The sequence below is a fragment of the Stegodyphus dumicola genome, chromosome 10 (assembly GCF_044657685.1).
Source record: "Stegodyphus dumicola isolate Sdum_Otavi_A_Nest chromosome 10, ASM4465768v1".
Classification (NCBI taxonomy): domain Eukaryota; kingdom Metazoa; phylum Arthropoda; class Arachnida; order Araneae; family Eresidae; genus Stegodyphus; species Stegodyphus dumicola.
In genome coordinates this window covers 153,594,816-153,622,234 of record NC_140777.1, presented here as the reverse complement: position 1 = coordinate 153,622,234, position 27,419 = coordinate 153,594,816, and the positions used below count along the sequence as shown (strand labels likewise).

At 32.4% G+C, this 27,419-nt stretch overlaps 1 protein-coding gene across 1 annotated transcript in view; it reads left to right on the top strand.

Annotated features, from left to right (window-relative positions):
* The first annotated feature begins 1,510 nt into the window (after nucleotides 1–1,510).
* LOC118190198 (uncharacterized) overlaps nucleotides 1,511–27,419 on the top strand; it is a 206,935-nt gene continuing 181,026 nt past the window's right edge. Inside the window, exon 1 of the mRNA XM_035360876.2 lies at nucleotides 1,511–1,730. Coding sequence (XP_035216767.1) covers nucleotides 1,620–1,730 — 111 coding nt within the window. The 5' untranslated portion in view covers nucleotides 1,511–1,619. The remainder of the gene's footprint in view (nucleotides 1,731–27,419) is intronic.

The following is a 27,419-nucleotide window of genomic DNA, read 5'->3' as shown; positions in this document are numbered from 1 at the left end:
AGCAACTGCTAGGGGGTTCCCCTTGTTTATGCCTGAATACAAAGAAAAAATATTGATTAGTGTTATACAACTTATGTGCTATTTTAAAAGGATTTTAGATCTATAGTAGGTTATATTGCTAGGACCGAACAGTGACCGATGTAGAGTAGGAATGGCATCAGCACAGGATCCACATCGGCATACAACTGACATTTATTTACTGGCATAATGGTAACATTCGTAGGACCGACATGGCGAAAAACTGACACTGCGTAGGCAAAAGATTAACATCGGCATACAACCCACACTAAATTACTACCGGCATAATGGGCTACATTCATAAGAACGACAGGGAATAGAACAGATACTGCATATGGCTGCCACGGTATAGAATCGTAAGTGCGTATGGCCCACATTTTGTAGTGCCGACACTGGCACAAGACACACATCGACATACGACCGATACTAGTTACTGGCATACGATCGACACGATAAAATATATATTTTGTTAATGATATTATAATTAGTAAGAAGGCCATATCTGTGGCCTTCACAGAACTTTCACAAGCATAAGATCGACACCGGCATAACATCGACAAGGAGTAGCAAAGACACTGGCATGCAGTGGACATTCCATAATGTTGCCGATGGTTATAATTAGCAACATCACACAATAAAGAGGGAAATAATTTGATTAAACTGTTAGTCTTTCTTTAGGGTATATGCATAGGACTGACAACGACGAAAGACCATAAAATCAAAACCGGTTTTTGAGGTGGTCGATCCTATTTCAGCAGAGAGGCTATCAGTTTTATCCAATGTAAGTTCAGTGCCTCATTCTCTTTGTAGTAACCTATGATCCCCATGAGGGCTGTTATTGACACTGTGAAGGAATGACAATGTTTCCTTTCCGAAAAGGGGAAGCGGCAGAAGGACTTACCAGTACCTTGCAGCTTGTTTTTCTTCATGGGTGAAGCGGAAGGTGGTGGTACACGAGCTGTCTCACTCATGAACCCGTTTCTGGTAGTGGTAATGCTGCGTTGGCTTACTTATGAACCGCAGTGGTGTTGTCTATTCAAAGCAGGTTCAGAGAGAATGCTACTTGTGGCAACGACTGGTGATACGATACTGGTGGCAACGACTGGTGATACTTTGGACGCGGACCGGAAATCCATCACATCTTGTTGTAAAATCTATGATGAAACATGGGCGCACTATTTACTCCACGTTTAAAACAAACACGCATGCAATGATGACATTCAGGTTTAACATGCAGTTATTCAAAGATTTAAAAAAAAAGTTTTCGGCGTTGGAAGATATTAATTGCAGTGAGAAATGACTACATAAAAAAATAGGCACAGTCGCTCATTGTATACAATAAATAAAGTTTAATTGATAAATGTATGTTTGTATTTGAATAGTTTTCATATTAATCACAACCAAACGTCTGAAGTCCTATCTTAATTATTTTGCTTTGGAATTCCCCTTTGTGTGATTATATTAATCTTATAGTCCTTCTTTTTCTTATAGGTAAACTGGTTTTTCGCAACCCTCTGCATGATCCAAGAGTGTACGAAGGAGCACCTTTAGGTATCCACGTAACTACTGTCGTCGCATATGATCCCGGGAGAAAACCCGTTATGTATAATTTGCTGGATGTGAGGGACCACACCTACTTCAGCATGGACGCATCATCGGGTAACATTTCAACAGCAAAGACCATTGATAAGAAAGTTGGAGACACTTATGAGGTATCATTACGTATTTCCCACTGTTACACTTTTGCCACTTTCATATATATTCCTAACTGAGAGTTTATTGCGCAACGATTCGTATAACCTCCCTTTTGAAGTTTTAACAAACTTTTGCTCACAAAATTCTGTAGCATATTCGAAATCTCGAACTAAGCTTTATTTTTATACTTTCAATGTAGCTATATTTGCTGTTTTTGCCGCCCAGGTCGTTAATCATCCTGATTACAGTACCAAAAGGACCAGGTACGAATCCTGGAGAAGGCATTGATGTAATTTGTCCGTCCCTTCATAGTAGGCAATGGTAGCCTATTTATTAGTGCTTCCATAATAAAGAGTCCACCGTTTCTGGTCTTAGTTGTGTCCAACATCTATAAACGCCTGCAGCCCGCCATTAAAAAAAATAATTGCTATTTACATAAAAAGTCAAATACTAATAATTATCTTGAATGGTAAATGGCCAGGAACCTTCTCTGGTGCCCATTGCGGAGATCAAGCCTTGAAACCTAAGCTGTGGGCCATTGGCAAATTGTTAGACGCAATCCAGAATACCGCAAGAAACAGTGAATGAATCTATCTTAAAAATAAGAATTTGGATAACATTTTAAAAGCCTAGAACGAACCGATGGAAATAAAGTGTTCACATTATATGATAACAAAACTGTAGTAAATACATGATCACTTGAACGCAATGACAGCAGACAACTCAGCATTATCAAGGTTTCATGACCCATTGTGCATCCCTGATTCAATGATAAAAGCTTCCATTATACCTCCGTTATCTATCTTTCCTCCTTATTTCCATTTCATGTTGAGAAAATTTTTTCCCTTTATTTTTTCCTGTTAAATCTCATCCATTTCTGTTAAATAAATAAATCTTCATATTCTTAGTTTGAGATTTCCACTTTTTTGTGCATGATAAAATGCCGATTTTTAGAAATCTTATATATTCCCTTAACTAAATTTCATTTGCAAAACTTCTTTTCTAATTGAAATATTATTCTGAGTAAAATGTCCGGTTTTAACATACAAAACCATATCCCAAATAAAGCCTTTTTCTTCCCAACTAACTGCTGGAACAATGAATATTCACTGTTTCGCATGAATAATTACATACTAATGAAGAACAACATTCCAAAACTTTTTTTCAACCAACTGCAAAGCCTTTAATTAAAGCAATTAATTCACGAGTATAAGTTCTTACGAAAGCAGACGTGTCCTATGACGAATGAAATGCAGAACGGTTTGAGCGAATGCCAGATTCTCGCATTTTAAAGTTTGAAACGCTTTATTATCCCTTTTCAGGAGTAAAAATGCTTTAGCACAAAAGATAATTGTTGGGAAATTTACGCTCATGTTCTTTGTTTTTAAGAAGAAATCTAGAGATCTGCATTCACAAGCAAGTCTACAAAGATTCAACGCCTTTCTTAATTTTTCATCTTTGGAAACGTTACTAAAATGTTTCACATATTCAGTATTATTAAAAGATACTATAAAATGATTTTGTTTATAGTTTTTAGGGCCATTACATTAGAATTTTCACTCTGAAATTGCATTATATGAGATCTTTATGTTTCTGAAAGGCAGCCTATTAACTGTTATTTATCAGCAAGGATACAATCTTTTCGTAGCAAACACCTCCCTAAAATGACCAGTATTTCTTACAGTATAAATAAACATTTATTATAGTAACTACAGGGTTGTTATTTAAGAAGACCATTTCTTAATTCGACGGGAACCCTTTCAAATACATGCTAAGATAATCCTCTAAACTAAACTAAAATAATTTATATACTAAACGAATTATCATTGGTTTGATAGAAAATAGTAGTTACTGTGCAGAGACGTTTAGAATTTTACGAAGCCAAAGAACGAAGACATCCTCAATACTTTTCGCCGAGATACAAATTCCTTATCTTCTCATTACTAGCAGGGCTTGCTTTTAAAGACAACACGATGGCACGTGGCAAGAACTAAGAGAATACTTTATACTCTTCTCCATTTAAAGGGCGACTGGGAAGGTTGGGAAATATTGGTGGTGACGAAATACCGTCCATTACATTTTAGTTCTGGGGCTATGGTAAAATCATTTTGAATTTTGTGAAGCCAGAAAACCGAAGAAATCCACAGTATCCTGACTGAGATTCGATTTTCAGAATTTACAGTTACTATCAGAATTTGTTTCTAAATTACACCACGAAGGCACGTGGCAAGAAGGAAGAGAGAGTCTCATAATTACATGATCGATATTTGTACGTAAATAATGTTTATTCACTCTTATTATAATCTCATTTAAGTGCGATAGTGTTTATTCTTGCGAAATGCCTTCTGATATGCCAATGACAACACTGATATTAATCATCCTGGGTCTATTGTGATTTCATGTATGTTAACAAGCTGCTCTTATCAAGTCAAAAATTTCCAATTATCCATGCATATTTTGCAAGTAAGATTAATTCCTGTCAAAAGACACGGTAAAAATTGTTGCCAATAATTACTCGTCGGTTATCATCGAATAGTATAAAAAAGAAATCTCTGCAACTCTGTTATCTTTATTTTTGATTGTAAATGGTATTCATAAGTAATGCACGAAAACTGTAGACCAAATAAATGCACTTTAATATTTGATAGCTACGTTCTCACAAATTTTTATCACTAAGTATGAAGTTTATAAGATTTTTTTTATTTGGAGAGATGTTTAATTCTAATCAGTTTGTCCATTCGTTTCTTGAATGATTGATATCAATGGCACAAGCCAGTGGTAATTATGCATTTAATTCTTTCCTCAGGGGAAAGATACCAAATTTTGTTTATAACTACCTTCTTAAAATAAGGTAGAACACATAGTTTATGAAAAGTGCTTATTTCAAGGAAGTGTTTTTAATATTGTTGCGTGCGTAAGGGTTCGTAATGGATTGAATGCACAAGTCGATAAAAAGTTAATAAAATTTATTCTTATCCTAAGAAATAAACCAAAAAGGCTGATATTTCCTCAGAGATATTCGTATAATATCACAATATCTCACAGTAGTTATATTTGAAACTTCTGAAATATAAATAGAACTCAATTTAAAACAGAGAAAGCTAATCCGATCTCACCGAGAATTCGCTGCAACCAACAACAAAAACATAGTAAAAACTGAACTAAGATGTTTTAATCCGGCTTTAATAAGCTTTTTAATCAAGCACGAGAAAATTCTGGTAGTATCCATTTTCTCTATTTTTCTGCAATAGAGTACAATTACGAGATATCTGTTTATTAAAATGTTAAACGGGCGTATTTTAATTTTTCCAGCTTAGCTTTTTCTTCAAATATGTCCCGTGCGGCATTGTACGGGAATATAAAACAATTTTAATTACAAATTCTACTCAAAATAGCTACAATAAATACAAATTCCGTAATAATATTATTCTTTTCGGAATAACTTTATATGCATATGTTAGGATGTACATTTAGCACTTAGCAAGTGATTTTAACACAGGTTACAGATTAATATGTAGGTTGTCATGCACATACTCTATGCTACCGACCAAACCTGCCGGAAGAACAGACTTATAGCTGAAAGCCAACGACTTATAGCTGAAGGGAGAGAGGAGAAAATCTGGCAACGAGAAGAAGAAACGTGCTTGATGCGAGAAGAACGGCATGCTCGTGAGAAAAAAATTGAAATTAGTTTGGCTGTATTCCGAGAGAAAAATTTTTTTTTTTTTTTTTTTTTTTTTTTTTTTTTTTTTTTTTTTTTGTTAAGAGCTGAGAGATGCAATGTATTACTTGAAAGAGGAGAGAGGAGAAAATCTGGCAACGAGAAGAAGAAACGTGCTTGATGCGAGAAGAACGGCATGCTCGTGAGAAAAAATTTGAAATTAGTTTGGCTGTATTCCGAGAGAAAAGTTAGCTTTTTTTTTTTTTTTTTTTTTTTTTTTGTTAAGAGCTGAGAGATGCAATGTATTACTTGTGCGTTTGATGTAAATGTGAATAAAAGCAATACTTTATGAAAAGTTAAACTGTATTTACAAAATTAAAATATAGCTCATGTTATTGTTAAACCTGCATAAGTGTCCCAGTTTATTTCCTGCAAATAGAGTTGACTAGTAACATTCATAAGTGGATAGAAACGAACCGACAAAGATGAATTGATCAAAGGATCGAATTTATGACAGTAAATTTTAAAAATCATCGTAATAAATTAATTAATTTATTACGATGATTTTTAAAAGGCTTGGAAATTATCCATATATTTCAACTTGCTGTTCAACTTGCTAATTTTTCAAATTAATTAATATTTCTGTAAACTTTTTCTTTCAGCAATTTAACTTTTTTTAACATTCTAAATCGTATCTCCCTTTACCGCACAAAACAATTTTGAAATCATTTAAGTAACAAGAAAGTAATTGTAACTTATTTCTTTAATATTTGTACAGCTTTGGTGATGTATGTTCCTTCTTAGAAAGCTGGTAAAGCAAGATTTCCAAGTTTTCCCTTTCATTAATTTCACTTACTTTTCAGGATAGTGGTTTAAAACTAAATGGATCCTATATATTCTATTAAAATAAAAACTGTTGATTTTAGAATTTAGATTCTTTAACATTTTGTAAATAATTTTTATAATCCACCAGAGTCGTGATTTTATTCATGATGTTCAACAAATTCAAAATTCTTTTGGTTACGGATAAAAACAGTAACCATTCTTTCAGACGTATAATTAAGCATCTGTTATTTAGTATTTAAAATTTTCTTCTAAACCTCTCCGCATATTTATTAATACTAAAGTACAAGGTTATGAGGCCATAGGCTTTCACAGAAAAGAAATCTAAAGAAGGCTACTTACCTAAATATTATACTGAACAAATTCTTAAGCATTCTGATAATTTATTCAAAACTGTGTTTAAATCTATTTTTCGTAATCATTTTTTAATTTAATTTTACTTATTTATTTGGCAGTAAGCAGAACGTTAATTCTACCTCTAATGTGATAGATTTTTAGATATGTTCGATTTACCGAAATAGAAAGCAGAACAAATAGCAATAGCGGGATTCGAACGCTGGACCTTCCGAATGCCAGCCAGACGTGCTTGAAATTACGCCAAGGGGGTACACAATAAAGAATAAGAAAATTCCTTATATTAGCCTTCGCTTAAAGGATGCTTGAGAAGAATAAAAGGCGCACTTGATAAGCATTAGCTTATTATTTATATGCATTAATATTGAGAGTCGATTAATAGATTTGTCGTTATTTAGATGCCCAAGCTTTAATCATTCGTGATACTAAACTGTATAAAAATTTTACAAGAAGAATTATTTTATTTAATACCTTGTTCCATTAAAATATGTAATAAATTATTTTTTTAGTTCACTAACTGTTTTATAACTTAAATAATAACTTAGATAAATAAAATCTTATTTTATAAAAAAAAGCTTTTTCAGTATTCCATACATTTTATCACTTTTTTCGTTCTAGTGCTACATTATCTGATGAATTATTCAATTGAAAAGTAGCTCTTCAGAGATGAATAATCACTCTTTTATTTCCAACAATTCTGTTTGGTCAAATGAACGAAAAAAATCATGAAACGGTTTTGCCAAAATGACGTTAAAAATTCTCGTATAAACTTTAAACAACACACATAAACATTTAACATTTAAAACATTAAAACATTTTCTTCTTCTCTGTCTAATTGTGAAAACACTAAATTACTCATTTTTGGTTTGTTCGTTAAACTAAGATATGTAGAAGAAATGATTTGAACATTAAATCGAAAAACGCTGAAATATGATTTGAAAAACGTTGCCTCATCATATTGTACTCTCATCTATTAATAATGTATTTGCAAAATTTAAAATCGATAGCTTATTACGAAGTTATTTAAAATCGATAGCTTATTACGAAGTTATTTAAAATCGATCACATCTTTTGATCAAGTAACAATCATCATGAATGAACTAAATAAAAACTCATAAAAATGCATAGTTAATAAACAGTAAGAGTTAATAGCTATGGATTATTTCAATCCCTATAAAATGCAGCAAAATGTAACTTTTGATGTGACTAAAATTTTCCAGCACTCTTGTCAATGTTAATTAGAATAATATTTTTGAAAAAAAAAAACTTTCTGAAATAAATTTTGAAAATTCTTGACGCCATCTAAAAACTGCAAAACGACTGTTTTCGTTTTCCTTGCGCTGAACTAGTCTCCATACACGTAACCTGTAGTTAATTATTAAGCCGTATATATTCATCTTAATATACTATATTTATTATATAGACTTTCCTGTCAACTTTAGGAAGCTAGACGTGTTGGGTGACAAGTAGTTTAGAAATAGTTAATTCATGCATGCTGCGGAAACAAGGTTCATGAGACAATATCTTGACAACAAATGACTACGTACCCTGTTCCTGATACACCTGCTTTTACTTCTCATGAGCAGTGTCATTCATATTAATGAGAAGCAGATTTCCGCTGCTCTTCAACCACCTTATAAATCAAGTACGTTCAGCATAATAGCGGCCCCTCGTGCAGGCTAAGTCACCAATAAGCATTTCATTACTGAATAAATTAGCACAACAGTCAGCCCTAGCTTATAACCAATCCTCTAAGGTACATAACATTACTGATTCTTAGTACATTTCACCAATAAAACATATTTAAACATGTTCAGAAGTATATAAACGTTCTAAACATATTCATAAGTAAATAAAATAGCACAATGTTTGAATTGAAATATATTAATTTTGTGAATAATACATCAAAAAATACCTAAATTTGAATATTCAAATATAAGAAGTTTCTTAGTGCGACTTTAGCATAATATTTGAAAATAAGAATTTTTAATTTATTGGCAACAAAATTATTTCAAACGCATCTGCATCGAAACTAGAGATGGGCCAAAATTGCTCTTTCGTAAAATTAGATAGGAACCGTTCGCTCGCTGAAATGAATTGGTCCTTTTTTATGACCTATCGCTCGGTAACAATAACCTTGATGAAAAAGATCGGAAATGATAAGTGAATCAAAAGCAGCTAATGAGAAAGAGCGAAAAGAAATCGGACAAGCAGTCGGATCAGAAGAATCGACTAATCAAAACGTTAACTCTCTGAAATGATTTTTTCCTGAGATTCCCTAAACCCTCCTTCCTGCATAGAGCTAACAATAAAATTCTAGAATAAAATTTTTATTAAAAAGTTGGGAAATAATTGCTTTTAACATGAGAGAATAAGCATTATTTTCCCCCGAAACACGGTACTCGAACTTTCCTAACAAGCTTCCGATCTGAGCTCCGTTCTCTTTTGGAGAATCAGGTGTTCGTAATACAAAAGAAGTTGGACGGAAAAGAATGTCAACAAGTCACTACTGGGCCGTTTGGAATGTGTGAAGTTGATGGTTTCTGTTAACAAAACAAGCGAGTTCTGTTTTAATGATAGTATAGCTTTTCTCTGCTTTCTTTAATTCGAAAAAATCTAAACAAAGCATTATTGAGCCGTTCGGGATGTTAACAAGTTGATGTTTTATATGAATAGATCGACAGAGCTTTGTTTTAATGATAGAATAACCCCCCACGCCACACTTAAAGAATGTCAGCAAGATACTATTGAGTCTCTTAAAATCTGTGAATTTCATTATTTACGCAGATATAATATAAACTTAGCTCGGTTTTAACGACATTATTGCTTTGCATTACTTTCACCAATTCAAAAGAAAGAAGCCAAGATTCGCAAATAAAAGAATATAACAGATATATTCGAAAAAGAAATGTTTACTTTTACAAATAATTTCATTAAATCTTGTTTCAGGCAGTATATCGTTCAGTATTCTTAAAATCCATTTTTACGGTATACAGAGACCTTTCCGGATCATGCATGTTTTCCACTTTATCAAGCACATTCTGCATTAATTTAACCTGGATAACCGAGTGTTAATTCTTTATTTCTGCCATGAAAAGAGAAAAGTAACGTCAACTTCGAGTGCCACACATCCTCATGAAAACGGCTTTACGATTACAACCCTTCTGAGGATGCTTACGCTGCACATGAATCTAGTATAAATCCTCAGATTATCTCTAGTCAACGGAAGTGCATCATATATAATGTTGCCAATCTACCGTGATTACGCGAAGCGTTACTGAAGCATATCCGAGTTAATTTATCTATTCTCTATCTATTTACTGACCGAAATAGTAACAACGATTGTCGGCAGATGGCACTGACGGATCGGAAAGATTTGTGAAATATCATCAGCAGTATAGCGCATTCAGAGAACTTCGCTGACTGACTTTCCTGGAAACATTTAATTGTGTATGCACTTGAACTTCAGAGTGGGAGATGCGGTACTGCCGTGTCATCCGTTAGCCTTAACGGGATATTAGTGAAGAATGTTTGTCGGTTTATCTCTCGCGAGTGTTGCCAACTCACAACGGATTGTCAGATCTATTGTGCCGCTCAATCCAACATGGTGGATTCAGTCACGTGTCAGCGGCACGTGCTCCATTGTGTGACATGAGCGGTTTAAAGAGACCATTACCTGGAGCTCGGATGAAGCGTTTTCATTTACTGAAGGGGGTTGTAATCCTAACATATTGTAGTAACATTGAAAAGGGATACGGTAAAGCGCTGTTTACAAAATCAGAACTTCAAAATTTGAACCGCAGCTTCTGAAATGAAACCATGTTACCTGCACATTAGTGTGATTTATGAAAACTTGAGAGTGTTTGTGGTACCGTGGAGAAGGTATGAATCAGTTAAAATTTATTTTTGCTTACAATTAAATCTGAGACTATCATATGATACGTCGCAGAAACAATGCAGGGAATTTTAGTGATAATATTAGAAGACTTCTATGGCCATAGATTAGTAAAATACACTTATATGTCTACACACACACTCACGCATATATACATATACGTATACATCACATGCATGCATATCCATTGTTTAGGAACAATATATATGTCATATTAAAGCACAAAGGATAAAACGGAACACTGTAGATGCGTGATTAGACCCATATTGAAGAGGAATTTGATTGCGTAGTATGCTAGTAATGCTAACTTGGTAATATCTAAAGAACTTGGCAGTCGAAGCAGTTTTAATTCCATTTTTATTTCCAATTAATATTTGTGGCCGCAATCACTTGGCACTCTAGTCGTGCCTTTCCACAGAAGATTTACATTTTTGATATTGTTGAGATAGAAAGTAAGCCAGCGAAATTACATCTTAGCACAGTAGCGAGCAAAAGCTGAAGTGCGTAGTTATGAAAGATGGAAGTACGTGAAGAGAAAAGTTTTGGTTTACAAGGTCAGCTTCAGTTCTTAATTATTACGTCATCAGAGTTGCGCGGGCCATAGAGTGATCTAGAAATGACGCAATGCAGAGAAGTTATTACGATTTTAGAATAAAGAGGAAGAATTTATGTTTTTAGTTATTCTGATTCATATAATTTTATCTTACATATTCCCCCCTTCAAAAAGAAAAAGGTGTAGCGACAGAGAAGCCTTTTGAAAGAGAAAGAGTTAAAGCACTAGCAAATGTAAAAAAAAAAAAAAAAAAAAAAAAAAAAAAAAAACATAAATCATAAAATTTTTGTCCTGTAAAGTATAATTTATAAATATCAATTTTTTTTAATAAATTTTTAATTTTTAGAGTCCTATTGAATTTTTCAGCATTTCAGTCCAAAAGTCTTTCTGTTTGAGAATTCACATAATCATAATTCTTCAGGGAAGGTTCTTGTTATTACAGAATATCACAAAATAAACTTTTACATAATCATTACTTATAATTAAATGTAATGCACATAAATATTTATGATATGAATTTTCATATTGATAAATTATATTTTAATACCATATAATAATAGGAGTAAGCTTCAGAAATTATGGTTTAACCGTTATCATCTTTCATTTACAATTCCTGATTTTACCAAACTGGAAGCCGCGCAATACTTCTAAACAAACATATCCATCAATAGGGCTGTTCTCTTGAGCTAACCAGTGTGTTCTATGCACTGGTGGCCTAGGGTGCCTTGGCAGTTACTTGAAAAGGCCTCCGTTCCTTGCATTAAGGTAACTGGCCTTTGAGAACTGCACTAATACATTCCATAATAAAAAATATAATAATAATAATATAAAAAATTTACATGCATTCATAAAATGAGAGCCTCCAACATTATCTTGCATGAAGAGGGTAAAAGGAACAACTGTACAGAGGTAATTACAGGCCTCTGTTGAAAGAACCAGTACACCCTCATCATACTATACTTAACACACAATAACCCACAAATTTTAACATGCATTTACCATAATTTCATATTACTTATCTGTACTAATTTCACTTATTTTTAACATCTTTATTTTTAGAATAATTATAAAATTCGTATTCAAAATTCTCAACAAAATTTCAAAAACATAAAAACTTATCTTAACATCCTTCCCTATGAATAATTTAAATAGCTTAAAATTAATTACTTAATTTGCTCACACATAATTATGAAAAATTAGAAAAATTAATGAACAAGAATTTCAGATTTTCTGAAAACAAATTGCAGAAATTTTAACCAACGTTGAAATGAAAACTATAGAATCCGCAGCACATTAAATTATTTAGTTCCTGAGCTAGATTCACACGAATGTAATAATTTTTGAGCTGTTGAAAAAGCAGAAGTGTAAATAATTTTCTGTCGCACATACTTGCAAACACTAACTCAGATCGACCTTGAACTCGCTGTAATGCTTAATTCCTAAACAGTAATTCACTGATGATTTCCTTTTCACTAGGCATTCAAACTTCTCAATTTATCGAGATACTACTTTCAATCTGTAAACACTACGCGTGATTATTTTTTTGAAGCACTCTCAAAACACCACAGCAGAAAAATGATCTGTTATTTTTTAAACACTGAAAAAACAAATTTGATGATTCACTTCTTTCACATTATCTTGGATTTATCACAAAACGATGATTTGAAGAGCTGAACTAAATTTTCCATTGAGGTTTCAGGCTGCAGGAAACTATCCTTACCGGCTTTATTGTCATAATAAAAGCAAAGGAAGGAAAAGCCGGAGCAGAGTCGATGCGTAGTTATCCTATATTGAAGAGGAAGTAATCTGATTGCGTCGTAAGCTAATGTGTTGACTTCGTAAATAAAACTTGGCAGGAGAAGCGATTTTTAATTCCATTTTTATTTCCAATTGATATTTGTGGCCACAATCACTTGGCACTCTAGTCGTGCCTTTCCACAGAAGATTTACATTTTTGATATTGTTGAGATAGAAAGCAAGCCAGCGATATTACATCTTAGCACAGTAGCGAGCAAAAGCTGAAGTGCGTAGTTATGAAAGATGGAAGTACGTGAAGAGAAAAGTTTTGGTTTACAAGGTCAGTTTCAGTTCTTAATTATTACGTCATCAGAGTTGCGCGGGCCATAGAGTGATCTAGAAATGACGCAATGCAGAGAAGTTATTACGATTTTAGAATAAAGAGGAAGAATTAATGTTTTTAGTTATTCTGATTCATATAATTTTATCTTACATATTGGTTCCCATGCCGGGAATCGAACCCGGGCCGCCTGGGTGAAAGCCAGGAATGTGTAATTTAAATATATGGAAAATAAACTTCTAATTTTAATTGAGAATAATCCCTATTATTCTTCATTTTTTATTTGGTTACTGCCCCTTTCTGTTCTATAAATAGTAACTTTCCGAAGTCCAATCTCTCTTTGGAGTAGGCTCTGGCAACCATTGTTCTATATAATACTGACAAGACAACAACAACTACTTTGATAACGTATCAATCTAAACTGCGTCATTTCACAATTAATCCGTATCATCTAATCTTACGTAACGCTGCAATGCAGGCACTTATAACAGCTCGCTTACCCAGTCGCTTATCCTCGTAACAGCTCGCTTATTCAGTCGCTAAATAATCCAGTTGCTGGATTCTCTAGTCCAGAGTTTAAGAGTATTCTGAGTTCTTGCCTTGTCTAAAACAGTTTCCAAACTGAATTAGTCTCTCCCGCTTAACTTCTCAGTTGTATTTTGCATCCTATGATTCATTACGGTGGAAACACTATCAGAAGAAAAATAGGATCATTGGTTTGTCATCCTTCCATAAACTGAGAGGCTTTGGTGATATATATAGTGCAGATCACTAAAATCCGTATACACTGACCGTGAAGTTATAATTCTAAAACTGGAGACGTAACTGAATGAATTACACTTCTGCAATGTCAGAGCCTGTCGTCTCACACCTCGTAACAGCTCGAACACTGCGACCGCACACTGTGGAGGGACTGCACACATGAATTTCTTATTTTTGTATGGTCCGGCGCACTTCAAACCCGAATTCTCCGCTGCCCCTTTCACAACATCGTCCATTATTTGAAGATGTGCCTAAGCTTCGAAACTTCTGCGGTGCATATTACGTCTATGATAATACAGCGTGTTTTAAAAAGAATATACGTATTTTGAATGCATATATTTATTAAAATGTATGGCATACGAATATGAAACTTTACACACATATGTACGAACCTCTCAAGTTCAGATTACAAATGTTACAGATGTTCAATATGTCCTCCATCAGCGACGCGAACAATATCACATCGATACTCAAATTCCTCCCATACTCGGGCAAGCATGTCCGTCGTCACTGATGTTATGACAGTACGGATCCGGTTCTTCACCTCTTCCAGGTTTTGTGGGAGTGGTGGTACCTAACCGTTGTCTTGAAAACCCCACAGGAAGAAATCACAGGGTGTCAAATCCGGTGACCGTGGAGGCCAGCTGAAAACCATGCTAAGTCGTCAGCTCCTTGACGACCAATTCTACGGTTCGGTAGAGTTTCATTCAGATAATCACGCATTAGGTGACACCAGTGAGGGGGGTGCCCCGTCTTGTTGAAAAATGAAATTGTCTTCGTGCAGCCTCGGAAACAACCAGTTTTGTAAATACTAAATATTCCATCAAAGAAGAATGGGCTGTAAGCAGATGATCAGGATATAGACAGCCGTTCTTAACATAAACTTTCATACCTTACCTTCAGTAAAGAAACAAAATTCCTTTCATTTGCCTTTATAAGCAAAGTACATCTTAAAAATTATCACAGCCAATGTTATTATGATTATCTTCTTATTATTTTCTTACTAATACAAGAGAATTAGGAAATGGTATGAACATATGCTACCTTTTTTCCTCTTCTATTAGTTACAGAATTACGTGGATTTTTATAAATATATGTTTTTGCTGCCTCTATGATTATAAGTTAGTTTTATAAAAATCAAATTACATCATATTTCAACTTGATTTCCAAAATATTTCTATCATCTGCTTCGCAATATAACTTCCAATTCTTAACTTTTTATTACTGCAGCATATTAATTTCCTAGTAAAAAGATTTTAGCAGTAGTTGAGTGGTTAAGACCACTGAATACTGGTAGTTCGATCCGAGTTCAAACGGAAGCAAACGGATCGCCTGCATAGATGATTTTCTCAATTTGTCCCTTGTGTTACGTGAATAAGAGTCAGTTTCCCTTAGAAAATGCTCCACACAGATATCTCTCTCTTAGGAAGATAGATTTCATGTGCTTTGCCGTAATCAAATAACTTAAGCTAACCTAATATTTTTAGTAGGAAATTTTATTTGCTTTCACTCAATAATAATTTTCTAATAATTATATAAATGCTTCCTAGAAGAATTTTTATTCAACGATATTACGTCGTTTAAAAAATATCATAGGATTATTTAAATAAATGCAAAACAAAAACAATCAGATATTCCGTACATGCAATTTTACTTTGCAAAACAAAATTTGCTTTGCAACTTGCAATACTAAAGGGTCTATTTTTTTAAACAGCCTCACATTTTATTAATATAAGGTCTAAAGAACTGTATGCAAATCACTGTAATATATTTTGTACTTTAATATTAAATGCAAATCAGATTATTACCTCATTTTCCATCACTAATAAACATATCTTTGCGGCCATCAAATGAAGTATTTACAGTGGCTGACGTTTGTTGTCGGACACATTTATTTTCTAAATTCATTTGGATAGATCTCGTGCTAAATATTGAACCACAGACCTCAAATTTGTTTTTCATATATATTGTTTTCTATTTTAAGTTTGGCTTGTGGTAAACCTAATATCATCAAAATATACCTTACAATAAAATAATTTGTTCAAATCGAGTTAAATAGGAACTAACACAATAACTCGGACACTCCAAAATTTTGTTGAGATGTTGGCAAGACGCTATACATTAAAGCAGAATTCTATAAAAAATTGTTTTGCAAGATTGTAAAAGTAGTCGACAATCCTCGATATAAAGCATCTGACTATCTCTGATGTAACCAAACGATGCAAATTGTGTGAAACCGTTGAAAATGCTATGAAGACTGGACCACATTCCAAGCTAACACCATGTAATTTGAATTTATTCAACAATAAATCAAACAAGAGCAAAGAAAAATAATATTATGAAACGTTCAGCAGACTTAGAAGAACTACTTGCGATAAAAGTTGGCTCTGAAGCTCTTAGAAGAGTCGTTTAGGGCATATGGATGCAAAGGGCGATCAGCAAGAGAAAATTCTTTGTGAACAAGCAAACGAGCAAAATACTACTGGCATTCTCAAATGTATAGTAAGCAACTTTTTAACATATTGGAACAACATTATATTTTCGGAAGATTCAAAATTTAGCATAATGCGTCAGATAGAGGAATTAATATATTGCAAAAGGCAAACTAAGAATTGAATTCGAGGAACCTATTGCCTATTGTAACGCATGGGAGTAGAGGTTTAATGGTCTGGAGATGTTCCGCAATTTTCAGAATAAGAAATTTAGGGTTTATGAAGAATAATATAAATTAATATAAATATTCAAGTATTCTTAATGAAAACCTGAAAGAATCTGCAAGAAAACTTGGAATGCAAAATACGTCCAAGTTATATCAGTATAATGATCCTAAACACACTGCCTTAAATATTCACTTGCGATTACTATAAAAATGTCCTAAAATTACCAGACTTCTAAATATTCACCGCAATTAAAGCCTGTCCAGCATGCAAGGAGTGAATTGAAGAAAGGAATGAGAAAATATAAATACTTCTTCGAAAGTTTCGAAAACTAAAATAAATTCTTACACAGGATTGGAACATTCTTACAAAAAATAATTTGAATCCATGCCAAAGCACGTGAAAAGTATCATTATAAGCTAAAGGATATCCAGCGAAATATTTCAAGGTCCCGTTATTTTCATATCTTTATTAAATTAAAACTATTAGTTTTAAGTGTCTGGATACTTATGCGAGTTTATTTTAGGAATTGCTTTAATATATATATTTACCGAAAGCATTTTAAATAACTTCTTTTTAAACAAGTAGGCTTTAGTATACGATAAAAATAGATAAAATCCTTTTGCTAATATTTAGTAACTAATATGTAGGAAAACTGAAACACACAAGTATCCGAAAACAAGTTGGAGGCCATTGTCTATTATAGTAAATATTATGAGCTTAAAAAAGACTTGTAATAAAAAAATAAGCTTAAAAAAGACTTGTAATTTGTAAGTCTTCTCTGCTATTATAATGTATATCTCCCGCTTTCCTAGCGTGCCTTCATGGTATAGTGGTTCTGCACCCTAGGCCGGTATTCCAGAGGTCAGTGGTTCAATTCCCGGCAAAGACGGTTGCTAATTTTTCATTTCTTCTGCTTCCAAAAAAATCCTAATGTCTCTACACTATTAAAGGATGAAGAATCTGTGGATATGTAAGTTTGTATGTTCCTCGCATTATGGAAAAACGACGGTTTCTAGAGCCACCGATTTCGAACGTATGTAACCCTCCATCCAAAAATGCACACATCGACGCCAGGAATTTTGAAATTGTTTGTAGTTTATATCATATTTTATACGAATTAATGTCATTAAACTCGACTATTTAAAAGCGAGCAATAGTAAACCATTCGAAATAAAACATTTATATCTCCAGCTCGCCGGACTATTTCCATTCGACAAAATGTGATCTGCATCATTAAATGATGAAGAATTTGTATCTATATACATAGGTAGGTTACGTTCCTCTCACTGTAGAAAACCGGTAACACCTAGAGGCATCAAAGTTTGAAACGATGTAGTGTGTCGTCCTGAAATATGCGCCTCAAAGCCGGAATTTTGAATTTCGAACTTGTTTTATATTTTGCATGAACTTAATAAATTTGGTGTTAACAAGCTCAGGTTAAAAGTAAGCAGTTTCAGAATTCTTAGAAATAAATCACTTTTATTTCCAGTTTGTTTCCATTCGGCAAACTGTAAGATGTCATTTATCTTTCAGTTTTAAACAGCATATTCTGCTATTTGAAAGCAGTGGGTTGCTACTGCCTAAAAACAATACTATTGTGAAATGCCCAACTCAGAAAGTGGCAGGGAAAGGCAGAGTTGCTAGATTTGGTGTGGAATCACCCATTTTGAGATATTTGGCAACAAAATTGTTGATACTATTTCATAGACGGAGCAAAAACATTCTAGAACGCATTCTTAGCGGTTTTTAGGGAATATTCTGGAAGCTAGGTTAAAGCTATATATATTCTGCCTGTAGGTAAAGAAAGTGGTGTCTTGAGTTCAGAGATTAGCTTGAGAGTGATAGATTGAGTAGGAAGCTGTACTTTAGTTCTTTACCTCACTGTCATAGCCTTAAGACTGTGTTGCTGATTATGTTAGCATTTTTGTCGTAATTTTTCGACGAGTGTAATTAAGTCTTTAGAAATGACCTGTGTAATAGCGCTTACTGGCGAATAAATTGTATTTTGATTCTTCATCAAGTATTATCACCAATTACTCCAAATTCACTAACCCGTAGAACGTAATTGTATTTTCGACGCACTAGCGTGTTGCTGTTCGGTAAAGCGTAAAACATTTATCTTTCAAAATTAATCTATCTGTTATTGAGTAATGAACTTATGAATTTAAAAGCAAAAATCGCAGTTCTTAAGAAAAGTTTTTTCTAGCATTCAAGTCTGACCGATTTAAATAAAAATGCATTCAAATCAGGAAATGTCTAATTAGAAATATTAAATATTCTTATGAAATTACACTGATCAGGCTCATTAAAATCGTTATATATTTCCCCCTTTTATCATAGCTACTTTAGGCGACTGACAGCCAGCGACTAGTGAAAATAAAGCATATTCTATATCCATTTAAAAATTGATAGACATGCATTAAAATATAAAGGAAGAGAGGCAAAAAAGAGATATGTTTGACAAGTAAAAATTAAATGTCTTACTAATTTACAAAATTTAATAATCTGTAATCGGTTTTAGTTCTTATAATTTGTTTCAAAAAGCAACGCGTGAAACTAAATGCTAAACAATAGGGGAAAATTCTTTATATTTTTCATGAATTTTAAGTCATATATCAAGAAGTTTAAATTTTTTTGTTATAAAAAGAATAATTTTACATATTTGCAACATTCATACTTTTAATTTAATAATCTACATCACATCATTCAGAAAGAGCTATATCCAATTAAATTATGACCTGGATAAGTAAAAAAATTAATAAAAATCCTATTGTTTTAAGATTTGTTTTATATCCGTCCTCCAAGGTCTCTTAAAGTTATTACTATTCGAGATTATTCTTTATCTTCACTTTTCATTATGTCTTAATATTTATACTTTTTTGCAAATTCTCTGATTTCTTTTTTAAATATTATTACAGGCTTTCCCATAAGCTTTGAAACTTTCTCAAAATCTTTTAAATCAAATAGTAATTGGAAAAGAAAAGTTTTAAATAAATTTTACAACTGAAACAACTTTAAAAATTCAATGAAACTTTTTCTCTCTGTGAAAGGAAAAAAAAGCTTACTAATTAAAAATGCTTTTGAGACAACAAAAAATACTAAGTAACTTGGGATCCACGTGGATTTAAAAAAGGAAAAAGATTCTTTTACCTAGTAATGAGCCCTATGGCAATTATTCGCTTGGTTTACTTAGCGAAGGATTCTGAATAAATAGAATGAAAAGAGACAGTGAAAAGAGAGAGAGTGAAAAAAATAACTTTTTTGTTTTTTGTATTTTCTTTTCCCCAGTGTCGTGAAGTCGACTTATAATAGCGTCATAAAAGTGATTTCAAAATCCTGAAAAATAATGAAGTTTGCTAAGAACTTATGCCGAAACAAAAGTTTGTAATTTTTAAATTTATATCTCCCCGTCAAAAATGCTTTTTGAATGAAATTCTTAAAAAAATATTAGAATACATATAGACTTGAAATAAAGTGTTTAAATGAGTTCATACGATTCTTCTTAAGTCTGTGAATAATTGTAAACCTTTTGCGTAAAATTTTTAAATGAATCTTCATTATGTGTAATACTTTTATTGCATTAGTCTCATTATATTGTATATTATCACACATCCCCGCATAAAATTATTACATTATAAGGAGCCAAAATAACCTCAAAAAATGTAATGATATTTGCAATATGTTTTGCAAAAATGTAAAACTATTAAACGCAGAAAAAATTCCGCAAAATAAAATACAAAATTTAATAATAATAATAAGTTTGTTGATTAGGCGAGTTTAAAAAAAAATAAAATTTTTTATACACTCTTCCCAACGAGGATTCTGATTAATGGATCATTCATTGTGCTTGAACGAATTAGGAAAAATGAAAACTAAGAAAATTTTTATAATGAAAGTTATAATAGTTACGAGTTGTAAAATAATTAATGAATTATAAGAAAAAAAATAATTGATCCTAAAATTTCATGGGAACAATAGATTAAACAACAAAATTCATCTACAATTTTGTATCACGAAAACAAAAGCGTCGGACGCCTTGATAAATTTATAAAGATAACAGTATATACATAAGTAATGGTAGCACAATTTATTTTAATAATCGATGATAATTAACTTTTATAATGATGAAATTTTAGATAATTTTTTACAGAAATCCAACTGTTGAATAAATATTTCATTGAGGTTAGAAGCACGTAATCCAATCCCGTCGACTAAAAATGTAATAAAAGTACAATTTTGGAAGCACTGATTAAGACAAGTGAGATATAAAGCGTAGTAATATTATTTGCATAGCAGTCAGGAAGAAAAAAGGAGACGTAATTCCTCGCAAAGCCGTATTTATACTACGTAGGTGCAGAAAGTATTCTAAGCTATGATTAGTCAATATTAGTTTTAGTTACCTTTTTCTAGCAGTGTTATGTAATTTGGAATGATTTCGAACTTGGAAGCACAAATGAATTTAGGGGAGAGCACCAAATCTAGAATCGTTAATTTTGAGGTCACCAATTATTTTCTAAAGCAGATATCATATTTTATTATATCTTACATATTCTCTCCCTTCAAACTCAAAAGAGAGTTCAAAAGAAATTCTTGAAATAAACTTGATGAAAAAGCAAAGAGACGAATCTGCGCAAATGCAACAAGATCGAAAATAATAACATTGTTAAAAAAAAGAAAAGGTCGGAGCTTAAATGATTGTATATAATTTAATCTCTATGAAGGCTCTCACAATTCTTTCTCACTTCAAGTCGTGTAACTCGGGAGAACAAATAAAATTAAACTTAATATGTATAAATACTGAAGATAACACAAAATGCAATAATAAACAAAAAATAAGTATTAATCTCAGTTTTTTAAAGCTTCAAACAGAACTTATCAAGGGAAAAGTGTTTTGAAGCCTTGAACCAAGTTGATTAATGAATTCCGAATACATGCTTCATTCCGCTGAATCATTTGAGACTGTAAACCGCTATTTTCGAATCTAATATTCAATTTGAAACAATATTTAAGTGGCTCTCAAATATTCAGACCTTTTCCCTCCAAGCACTCGCAACCCAAAAACTATAAAAATAAAATACGAAAAAGGAAATACAAAATAAAAACACAAATTAAAAATCTCAGAAAATGTTTTAGACAAAAACCTGAAAAATAAAATGCAAAAAAAATAAAATGCTAACCATACCAATTAATTACAATCATAGACATCAAGGGGAAACCCTGAGCAATACAATAAACATTATTAAAATCAAAAAATGTGTATTAGGTCAGTATTTAAAGCCTAAAATAAGGGCGGCTCGAAAGCGTATTAAATTAGTTTTTCCGAATCAAAATAACTAGAGTATACTCTCATATAAAGCTGCAGAGAACGTACGAAATTTTTAACAAGAAAGCTTAAAGAAATACTCAGAAGAAGCTGACGAAAGCAACGAAAATTTATTAAAGTTACTAAAAGTAAAAACTATTGAGAACAAATGAAAATTCATTTAGAAAGCTGCTGAGAGCTAAAGCAGTATTTTCATACATATATGTATATAATATATAATATACATATATGAAAAATCACTGTTTTACTTCCAATAATGTTGTTGCGTGAAATGGTCGAAAATATTGTACGATTTTTCTAGAACTGTTCAAAAAATCAGAAACTTTGTTTAAATTTCATATAAACTTCATTTAAAAAAATATTACGCTCTATTTCTTAGCGCAAATAGTAGAATTATGAGAGTTTTAGTTTATACTTCCTTGTACGAAGTAAAAAGGAAATATTGTAATCGCGAAAAGTTTCAGGCAGCATATTTCAACGAAAATATCCATTTTGACAGCTATCGAATGCAATTTAATGATGTTTTCCCGTGATATATGTACGTAAGGACAGAATAAAATACTCTTTTTCTTCAAAAAAATTATAAAACTGCTTTAAAATTAATTCTGAAGAGAATTTTTCGTGGCGTCTGTGCGTACGTACGTATCTCGCATAACTCAAAAACGAGTATCCTCAGAACGTTGAAATTTTGTATATAGGACTGCTATAACATGCAGATGTGCACCTCGTATTTTGGTTGCAATCGGCCGCACCAAACGTATATAAATATATTTATATAATATATATCCACTCTGTTACCCGACTCAGTGATATCAGTTTCTTTACCCTTATATGTTTGTAAATTGTACATTTTTTGCTTTAAAAATGATTGTATTATGTTGATTTTATTATCCGGTTAAGGTTTTTATGCCTTTAGTAAATCTGTGTGCAATATTTTTAGAACTGTCAACAATTTTAAAGTTGTCTAAGTGCCACTAAGCCTTTTTTTTATGGCGGCCATTGATGTTTACATTTGAAACAGGAGACTAGTGGATTTGTTGTTAATCTAGAGAAACTTAGCTTCGCAACAACAAAGATAACGCATTCATTTATTATTGCTAATTAAATCATGCTTAATTCTTTCTGGAATTTTTTCGAGGAAATAAGCGTTTGAGATTTACTTCGTAATTTTTAATATAGATATTTTGAGTTTTTATGTACTTTTGCCTCCTCGCGAAGTGAGAACTGAATTAATTGAATGAGAAATACTCAATCGTCTGTGAAAAACTGTTTCTTTTTTGTTTTGTTTGCTTAATTTCTTTTATACACCATTCTAGCTTTATTGTAGTATTTGAATAGAACATGTGGCAACGATTGGATAATTCTATTCTTTAAATGATATAAATTTTGTGCATTATGAGTTATAATATGAACGAAATATATAAGTTAACTCTTATATAATTATTAATACTGTTAAGTGAATCTAGCGCCGGAGTGTCGCTATGGTACACAAATACTAGAGTGAATTTTAAAGAATAAATTTATTCTATTGTGGTTTATGCGCTGCCGGCGAAGTAGATTTAATTCAATCCAATAAGTTTAAATGAAATGCAAGAAAAAATGCGTATAATTTAATATTCCGTACAAGGAAGTCATGTGGTGTACACATCAGATTTTTTTATTAAATGAAGTTATGTACTGAAAAACGTTTCACTCTTCAGTTTAAAAGAATCGAAATCGAAATTACAAAAAATGTCATTATATTGTCATTCATGTGTATAATTCCATCCGTGTAAATTTGTATATACACAGATAATGTGTATACAAATTTTGATCTCGATAGCTTCTCAAGGTGTACTTTAAGCCTTAATGATAAACTTTTGATCCATGCGGATGAATACTTGAGTGAACGAAATAAAAGCTTATTAAAAAAGATACGAATTATTTTCTGAAGTTCCATAGAATTAGGAAGCAGAATCGTATTTTATTCAACCCTGTGTTATTCTGGCCATTGTAGCAAGAAATATGATCTGGAAACCACTTGAAGTTTCGTAATAAAGACGGTAAATAAGACTTGCTACATACTACATAATATTCAGTGAAGATAATACTCTTTCTTTGTATATAAACGTTTGTTTGTAATAAATGTGTGATTGTTCAGTATGTATTCACTCGTATTTTACGTAGAGTACTTGGAAATTAAAATGCATAATTTACGCATACATAAACTCACCATCGCATATACATACACATGTCAGATAATTTTTTTAATTTATTTTGCAAAATATATTTGAGTCTGATTTTTAAATTGGTGCTTTCCCTTTTCTATCCAAAAAACAGTAGTATGCTTGATTATAATAAATCTTGCTAATATGCGTTAATTCAAATTTAATCCTTGGTCATGTGATTCTTACATAACGATTATGACGAATAATGAGAAAAATGAAACTAAACTCTTTTACCTAATTAATAATGATGAATTGACAAACTAAAACTTTTAACTAACCAATAAAATTAAAGCGGAGTCATCAAGTTGCTATTTTTAATTTGGTATGGCTTACCGTAATCTATGTCCGTTTTTCCTTCTTTCGCATCTCCATGGTACTAGTATATCGTCTGCTGCTACACTTCTATCATTGAGTATAATTATGTGACCAGGTGATAAACCGGTATCTGTAATGCTTCAGTCTCTTTATCTATGAATATAGCTTCGAAAAAGATAATGTGTGCAAGATTCTTCGTGAGCCAGTTTCTTCAGTAACTTCTACATCGTCATCAACTACGAAAAACTGAAACATGTCATTACAATATAAAGTCGACAGGATGAAACCCGTGTATAGCCTTTTTGTAATAAGATATTAATTAGTTTGATCTACAAATCTACGAATGCCAAAACAATTATTTTGAAGTTTGCTAATCATAAATTTCGAGTCCTTGTGTTCTCTTCTCTCGTTTGCATCTATCACGCTAACACGAAAATCCGCCATTTTTCTTTCTTATTTCCAAATATTTTGGTGTAAATATGTGAAATGCGTTCGTGTAATATTTAAGAAGCGGTTGTGAGTCTTATGCTGCTTTAGCTCAGTCAATATAAAGCAATATAAAGCAATAATAAAGGTATGTTCTGTCTGATATATAGGGTGAATCTGCAAAAGTGGGCAAAACTTTACAGTGTATCTCCACTCAATCTTGAGTAGTTCGTTAAATGTGACAGTGAAAAATTACCTTTTAGCTTCTCAACGCTTGCGTTCCCGCAATACATTCTATGATGTATTTTGCTTGTATAGCTGAGTTCTATAACTTCGTAAGGTTTTGCCCACTTTTTTAGATTCACCCTGTACATAATTCCTAGCAAACAGAACAAAATAAAGCAGTAAAAGCTTCGAAACGGACACACCTGACATTTAATTATTTCAAGAACGCAGCTATACAAGCAGTATTTGTCATAGAAAGTCTGGAGCGTAACGCAAAAGGCGAGCCGTTAGGTAGCATTTTAAATGGTATATAAAGGGTCGGTGCTCACACTCAACGACATCATCTGCCCCGGATTGCAGAGAGGATGGCTGGTTATACGAACTACGAAATTTCCTGTCCGATGGCTTTGTTGAGCTGGTCCCATAGCTTGTCTACCAAGTTTACCGAATCTTGGACTTTTTCCTGTGTGGCCATATGAAAAGCATAATCTACGACTGCCCGGTTGAAACGGATATATCTATTCGCCAGGATCACCATTGTTGCCAGCGACGCTCGGGAAATGCCTGGTGTCTTCGCAAATGTGCGTCAGTCCCTGTCGTGCAGGTGGGAAGCCAGCATTAAGCTATCAGAATATCTTTTAAGCAATTTCTTTGAGAATGTACGTCACTTAACATTTCTTTTAATAATTTTTTGAAGTATCTCCACTCAATCTTGAGTAGTTCGTTAAATGTGACAGTTAAAAATTACCTTTTAGCTTCTCAACGCTTGCGTTCCCTCAATACATTCTATGATGTATTTTGCTTGTATAGCTGAGTTCTATAACTTCGTAAGGTTTTGCCCACTTTTTTAGATTCACCCTGTACATAATTCCTAGCAAACAGAACAAAATAAAGCAGTAAAAGCTTCGAAACGGACACACCTGACATTTAATTATTTCAAGCATACGCTCCAAAAAATGAGAAGTTGCAGATGATATATATTCACTAAAGATAAACATGAGGAGCGAAAGATTATTTTATTATAATAAAATTAAAAATTTTGCGAAGTAGCTTATTTTCTCAATAGATGAACATTATGCCGCGTTGTTACTAAAAGTTCTGATTTAAATATTATTTGAAAAATTAATTTTCGAATGGTGCAACCTCAAAAGGATTTTCGTAGAATCATTTAGCACTTTTAGATACAAAATTTAAAAACAATTTCGAGGATTTTTAGAAAATGTTACAAATTAAACTGGCTTCATTTCTTGCAATTAATTTATATCCAAAACCAACAATTTTGGCAAGAAGAAATTGTTTCATTTATTATACTCGTCAGCAGCCAGAAAACTTTAAGCTCTCGAGGCAACGCCGCCGTAAAGCGGAAAAGTTCATAATTGGGATTTATATCGCTCATGGCCTAAAAGTCTTGGCCTCATGCTATCTCTAATCGCAACAGTGAGGTGTTCGCTTCGTTTGTTTGGGTAGAAACATACTTCTGAATAAATCATCTTTTACAAAACGAGAAAATGATTTGTTATTTATTTATTTTATCCAAGCGTATTAGCGTTCCTTTTTAACCACAATTAGCGTGATGAAATTTTCACTTACAATTCTGAAATAATTACAGAGAGTTCAGAATTTCCCTTTAGAGAAAATAAATTCATTTTGAGAAAATATAGACTATACGGTGTAAATAAGAGAACTTCTTTAGTTCAGATAAATAATATATTCGGTTACAAATATTTTTAGGAATCCGACTAAATGATGTAAATGCTTATAATTAACCTTCACAGATATAATAGTACGGAATAACGGAATAACAGTACTTCTATTTGTAATTAATAATAAGAGATTTGCACAACAAATAATTTGTTGCTGCACAATATCTTGGATTTAACATGATAAGATTAGCTTGCAGTTCGAGAGCAGGTGTATTCCTTGCTCTTTAAAAGCAAAATACTATTTTATATTGAAAGGAAAGGTAAAGATAGCATTTTGTATTTCTGTTTCTTATCTTCCTATCTGTCGTCTTAACGGGTTAGTAATTAATCTAAATTAAAGTAAAAAGCTGAGTTTGTCTCTCATACAGTGTTTAATGGTAAGTACATAAAATTCGTGTATTTTGCTGCCACGTATTTTATCTCTTGTTCAGCGTCAAGCCATATTCAGGTGTAGATGAATTTAATGTAAATTTAACTAAATTAAATATCGTATTTCTAAAAGAACGAGCTACCTTAAATTTCAAAATGGATTCGGCAACGTAATGAGTGTTATCGTCTTAATGACAACGACAAATACTGGCAAACTACCTGCAAGGTCAAACCAAAGATTTGCTTTAGCTTTGCTGTAGTTTATCCATGAGTCTTTTCATTTACTATGTTTTACTGTATCCACGTCCTTTGGAAATAAATTACTTGCATAAT